General features: G+C 31.0%; 1 protein-coding gene and 1 long non-coding RNA gene across 2 annotated transcripts; both read left to right on the forward strand.

Annotated features, from left to right (window-relative positions):
• Positions 1-714: 714 nt before the first annotated feature.
• On the forward strand, positions 715-1,674 carry LOC111875846 (uncharacterized). Its single transcript, XM_023872367.2, has one exon. It carries the CDS (start codon positions 715-717, stop codon positions 1,672-1,674), a length of 960 nt encoding a protein of 319 aa, XP_023728135.2.
• A 622-nt stretch (positions 1,675-2,296) lies between these two features.
• LOC111875842 (uncharacterized) lies at positions 2,297-3,810 on the forward strand. The gene is made up of 4 exons (XR_002844811.3): positions 2,297-2,437; positions 3,028-3,090; positions 3,319-3,444; positions 3,560-3,810. It is a non-coding gene; the product is annotated as an uncharacterized LOC111875842 (long non-coding RNA).
• The last annotated feature ends 3,343 nt before the right edge of the window (positions 3,811-7,153 follow it).

The following is a 7,153-nucleotide window of genomic DNA, read 5'->3' on the forward strand; positions in this document are numbered from 1 at the left end:
CCCCTTTATTCAATTAATCTCTTTTGACCACCAAATTAATTCCTAATTAATTTATGACCAATACTAATTAAATAAATATGATTTCTCCTTTAATATATTATTCTTATAATATATTAATAAATCATAATACTCTCTCTTTCTCCTTAAATTACCTTGTCAATTTGCTTTGGAGAAGGCAACCCAAAAGGACCATGCACAACCGGGTCAAATACATACCAAATATAGTTACGGGCTTAGACACTATTCCAACAAAAGAATCTCTAAATATTATTAAAAGAGAACCTTAAATTCTAAAATGAAGAAATAAGGACCGTTGATTACGTTTTCCTGCTTTGATCTCCACCTTCGGATGGTTTTGCTGACATCATCTAAACCAATATTTGCACGCGCCTCAGATTGTAGCCTCCTTACATTTCATTCCTAAGGCTAACAGGTATACAATCAACGAAGCGGACCGTGGTCTAGTTGGCCACGAACCACGGACGTGCACACCGTCCCGGTCGTTCGTGGTCGACCGTGGTCGTTGCAAGATGTGGTCGGGACAACGAATTGAAACGAGGATTGCTATTGGTTGTTTATTTTTGAGCCGTTGAACGGCTATTTTGCCGTTTTTTTTTTTTTTTTTCAAACTCAATTATAAAAACTCAATACCAAAACACATACACATACATACACATTCTACACTCAATTACACCTATGGATCTCTCGATAAATATGGAATTTTTAAAAAGTTTTGACTCGGATGACGACGTAGAATTCGTCGAGACATTCTTCAATGTTGTGCAACACGTTCACGCCGAAGAAAGTTCGAATGCAGCGCGTACAAGGGCGGTCGTCAATCGTGATCGCCAAGCCGCACACGACTTATTGGTACGTGATTACTTTGCCGATAATTGTCTTTATAATGACGACTCATTCGAACGTCGTTTTCGTCTGAATAAGGCTATATTTTTACGTATTAGTAATGCTTTAGAATCTCGTTATGATTTTTTCAAACAAAAACCCGACGCTAGAGGAAGAATGGGTTTTAGTAGTATACAAAAATGTGCGGCTGCTCTTAGGTATTTGGGATACGGTATAGCATTTGATGCATCTCACAAATACTTGAAAATATCCGAGAGGACCGCAGTTGAATGTGTAGATTGGTTTTCTGCATGTGTTTATGAGGTTTTTCACGAAGAATATTTGCGTAAACCTACTCAACGTGATATTGAGAGATTATATTCGGCTCATGAAGAGAGGCATGGATTTCCCGGTATGCTTGGCAGTCTAGATTGTACGCATGTGGCTTGGGAAAAATGTCCAACTGCATGGCGTGGTCAGTTCACTCGAGGAGATATAGGTGAACCAACTATCATCCTAGAAGCTGTTGCATCTCAAGATTTGTGGATATGGCATGCCTTTTTTGGAGTAGCGGGGTCTAACAACGACCTTAATGTTCTTGGTCAGTCTCCACTTTTCAACGATATTTGGACCGACAAAGCACCTGATATGACGTTCACGGTAAACGGGCACGCGTACAAATATGGTTACTATATTGGTGATGGGATATACCCGGATTATTCTACATTGATGAAGGCATACTCAGTTCCTCGAAGTGAAAAAGCAAAATTGTTTACAAAAAAAACAGGAATCAGCGAGAAAGGATATCGAAAGGGCATTTGGAGTCCTTAAGCAAACATGACATGTAGTGAAATATGCTACAGGACTTTGGGATAAAGAAAGAATTAAGCGAATGGTCCTAGCATGTATTATAATGCATAATATGATTATTGAAGATGAAGGTCGAGCGATTTGCACGTATGATCCGAACGACGTTGTCGTTCCAATTGAGGAGTTCGTACCCGGAACGAATGCTTTTTTGGAGCGAGTTGTCGAAATTCATAACAGTGAAACGTGTTTCAATCTTCGAGAAGATGTCGCGGAACATTTGTACCAACATAACATGAACGACGATTAGGATTTTTATATGTATGTTTGTTCGTTTTCTTATTAATGTAATGTTTGTTTTCTAGATTAACTAAGTAATGTAGTTTAAAATTGTTATTTTATTTTTATAATTAATGAAAAAATAGTTTTAAAAAAATAAATGCTTTTTACTTTTAAAAATTGTAATTTTATTTTAATTTTTGGATTAAAAAAAAAGTAATGTTATTGTATTTTTGAATTAAAAAAAAGTAATGTTATTGTATTTTTGAATAAAAAAAAATAAAAATAATGATGTGGAGTGGTGTGTTAGTGGTAAGTATAATGGAATGTGGTGCTGATGTGACACCCCACCCGGGTATAACGGATGTACCCGGGTATAACGGATGTTGTATATCGACTGAGACTCGTTAACCCTAATTCGGCTCCCCCATTGCAACACGACACCAGCCATTCCTTCTCTGTCGACGAAGCCTATCATTCAATGATTCAATCGGTACTCTTCTTACAGGTAATATATTTGAAAAATTCAAATCCTCCCCAAGTTTAATATTGTATTTGTGCACAGACGATCCTATATATTTGCAAAATCAACAAGACATATATTCTTAATTATTATATTTATTTACATCCATGGAAACCCAATAGCTTCATTTTCTCGATCAACCATTTGAATTCACTAATTTTTATCTTTGCCTCTGTTGGATCCGATGAAGATGGTGTGTGCTTTCTCTGTTTTTTTTTTTTTTTTTTTTTTTCCTCTCTCTCTCTCTCTACTATATACACACTCATCTTTAAAACATGGTCTTACTTAAAGGATATACTGGTAATTGAAAGCTTTTGAGAAAGAATGGAATATCAATTATTGAATGCCCTAAAGGTGTTCGATGTAATGTCTACATAGGTTATATCTCTGATTGTATTATGTTTTCAATCGCCATATGATTGGTTATTATTCATGGCTATTAGCAATCCAGAAAATGCCAAAATAATGTACAATTTTGCATCATATTTATTACAGTTGAAACCGATGATTTTAGGCTTATTTTATAACCCAATTCGATTGTTCCATGAATGAATTTTAGAAATTATTATGTGCAGTCAATAAGACGCTGAAAGATACAAGTGTCATGTACAGCATATTTACCAGCCCTTTCCATTGAGGTAAATTTTTAATTGTAATTCTAATTTCATGAATGCAAATGATACATATTCATGGATATTCATTCTTTTTTTCTTATAAAAGATGATAACATCGGTTTATATTTGAAGTTCTATATCATCCAAAATCTAACCAAAATATGATATTTCCTAATATGCCCTTCCTTCTCTGCTTGGTATATTTAATGTCAATTACTAACTTTTGAAAGTGTGTTTGGGTTTCGTTCCTAGAATCTTTGTTGGGTTATTACAGAAACCTAAGATTTGGTGATGGAAAACTTGAATTTGATGTTGCCCTCTAGGTGTTTGATAAAATGCCCATGAGAAGTTCTTTTTCATATTAAACACTGTGACACGGTATGTTTTACTTGCTTTGCTCCTTCATTATTTATTCCAAAAAAATCCATGAGTTAGTATTTCTTTTTCTATTAATTTTAAATGCAAGTAACTAATATCCAAAATTCCAATGTAGAGAAACTGTAGGTAGACAGTGAAGACATTATGATGTTGGAAGATTGAAGAGTTTGAACTCCATCTCAAACTTTTGGGCATGGATGTTTGAAAAATATTAATTGCTTCCTTAGAGCTTCGTGTTTGTAAGTTTGGACTCTAATCAAAAGACGACAATTTTTAAGTAATTTTGACTATTTGATCACTCAATTATATCTCAACTCTTAAAAATGTTATTATTTTTATTTAATTTTGCGGTTGTTTCTCTCAAAATCATGTCATTTTCTCTATTAATATATAAATTGAATCTAACATCAATGCACCAGTTCCTTAATCAAAGTGGGTGCATGATGTTAATGCTATTTTTTTTAAATGATGGTAAATTTGATTAATATTATTATGTAGTGCACGATAAGTTTATTCATTTTTAACAAGGATTTATCATATGTTGGCCTTTATGTTCCTAAGTATATGTTACGAAGTTTAATACATGTATTGGTTTTTCTTGGAATAATATATTTCTACTTCAAATGGTTAAAATAGTTTAATATATTATTTCAAATAGTTTTTTGCCCAATATTTAAGTGATATCTCAATCTACAAATCAAGTTATTATAAGTTATAATGAATCTTTTGTTGTTTTTTATTTAAATTAATATGTTTGATACTCTGCATATAACCATGTGATTGAGGTTTAACTCGAATTCAAGTTAGAGCCAAGTTTGTATGGTGCGAATTTTGATACGATTTTAGTTGAAATACTTAAGTTGATTTTAAGCTATAATCTCCCAGATTCAATTGATTAGAATTCATTATTAAATGAGGTTGAAGGTACAATGAGTTTACATTTTTGCATATCACCATTATTATAAAGTAAATTTCAACTCTTTATAAATTAAAGAATATAATGTAAGCAGTTTTGTTGGGATAATATTTTGCAACCAGACATGAGGAGTAGAAAAAACTTAAATGCACTTTAGTCATTTCGGTCCTTTCAATAAGGTTAAAGAAAAGATAAGTTGTGTTTTGTTCATTTTAAACGTCGATTAAAGGTACAAAAGAATGCATTTTGACCATTTTCTATATTTTGACCAAGTAAGTCGATTTTTGTCAAAATAACCATTTTGGTCATTTTGCTCATTTCAACCATGCAAAATATATATTCTGGTCATTTTAAACTCACATTCACCATAAAAAATAATGTATTTGGACCATTTTTGTCATTTTTACCATTCAAATCAACTTTTGTTATTTTGGTCATTTCAATCGGTCAAAACAATTAGAAGTCGGGAAGTATACTTTATTTATTTATTTATTTTTTTATTAAACCATTATAATTAAAAAAACATAAATAAAAAGCCAGCCAAGACACCAGAAGTGGCAACATTCATATAGAACCCAAAACGGTACCAAGGGCAAAAAGGTCAATGTTTGCCACTAGGCTTGAAAGCACCTGCAAAGCGATGGTGCGGATATTGAAATATTTTATCATGTATCTTTGTTAAATGCACGAAATAACAACTTATTGTCATATATTTATTTATATATTATTCTACTTTCATTTCTTCCTATTATAATATTATACTTTAAAAAGTGCAATTTTGTAACGGATAAAAATGATTTGTTTAAGTAATATTTGAGAATATAATAAGTTTCTTTGTTTTTTTAAACAAGTTTCCAGTTTTAATTTTTAAGGACGGATCCAAAGCAATATGTTCGCCATATATATTTCTCATTAATGCCTTTAGTACTATTTTGTTATTTAGTATGCTTTTAGTAAAAAAAAATTGCATTGCTAATATGTCTTCCTGTTATAAGGCAAAATGCAATTTTATTTTTCTTATTAAGATACCTACCAAGTACATTGAAATATCTTCCTAGGATATATCTATTAATCACATTATGAATGGTAAACTTTTTAACTTTTTTTTTTTTTTTTTTTTTTTTTTTTTTTTTTTTTTTTACTTTCGACATTAATAGTGTCTTGATTTAGAAAGTTAGAACTTGATTGCAGTGTAAGAAATAGCAACGTATTTTAATTTTATATCATTATAATCTCACTATTTTCTTATTAAGGAATTATTCTTGAACAAATATTCAATTTAAAATTTTACCTATATAAAATTTTCAAAGTATATTGCCATTTTTTGCATTCAGTTCATAGTAAAAATGATTGGTGGTTTGAAATGCTATTCTTGCTTCTTGATTATTTTTAACATAAGTCTAATGCTTTGAGCTTCTTCCTTAGTTGCTTCATACTCATACGGAACAAATTAAAGAATGATGTTATAGAAAAAGATAAAACCAATGTATTGGTTTTAGTTTAAGGCTTATTCGCGGTGGGAATCCTTCAATGAGATTATTTATATATATCACATGAAGTTAACTCCGATTGATAAAATAATCTCCTTCTATTTTCAACGGAGACAGTTCCCTATAGTTGTTTGTTTTGTTGTGACCATTAAAAAAAGCCAAGAATATTCATTATTGAATGTTGGATTATACTTGCGTAGACCTGTCTTCACTCATGATTAAATATATGTCGCTATTTCTCGCGTCACATGTTATAAAGGCTTGAAGGTATTCAGATGTGATGAGGAAAGTCATCCAACTAATAAACAAAAATTGTTGTTTACAAAGAGGTATTTCAACGATTATATATATTCAAACATTTCATTGTACTTTTTTAGATATTTCAATGTTATTAATAACGCAAAGTCTATTTTTGTTACATTATCTTTTTTTTATTGTTCCAATATTTTATACTTTTATATGTATTCTTTTTATACGTTTTCCTGCGTTTTACGTGGGTCATAATCTAGTTAGAAGTAGAACTAAAGAGGAAATTTAGTTTTCCCAATAAAAAGGAAAATGGTCGATCCCTGAGTAAAAATCCGGTCTCCCCTAATAAGATTACCCTAAGGTCCGAATTTCAGGACGAAATTCCTAAAACAGAGGGAGAATGTGATAACCATAAAATTTCCGTCAACAATCGTCACTAGTATTTGCATCGACAAATGGTAATAATAAAGTTTCTAATATTTCGAGAAAATATGATCTGATATGCTACGATTTTTATGTAAGAAAAAGGTTAATAAGGTCAAAAATGAGTGACCAAAAAGTTATATCGCTATTAATAATGGTTAGAGTTTTGGAAAGTACACAGTAACGTAATCCCAAGGATATAAAGTTTGTAAAAATTTGACTGCGATTAGAGGAATTATGATTTTATAAAAAGTAAAAATCAAACGTGTTACTAACATAATCAACGTCAAAATAGTATAAATAAATCAATTGAGTTTTGCCTAAAATCGTTAAAGAAAAATCGTAGTACTTCGACAGATAAGAACTTAGAAATGTAAAAGGTCAAAAACGAAATTTGTATAAAGAAGATACGACTTTTGGAAAAATATAAAATACGGGTTAAAAATAAAAGTTCAATTTTGGCAACGCAACCATAAGGAAAGTAGTAATACTAGTAAAGAGCTATCATACATACTTATAAAGCTAGCATTTTTTCTTGAATCTCATGCATTTGAAACCCCCATTCTTTTTTCCTTTCACCACATTCATTTGAAACTCCCATGACTTTTCAATTTCTTTATAATAATAATAA

Source organism: Lactuca sativa, chromosome 8, assembly GCF_002870075.4.
Source record: "Lactuca sativa cultivar Salinas chromosome 8, Lsat_Salinas_v11, whole genome shotgun sequence".
Classification (NCBI taxonomy): Eukaryota; Viridiplantae; Streptophyta; class Magnoliopsida; order Asterales; family Asteraceae; genus Lactuca; species Lactuca sativa.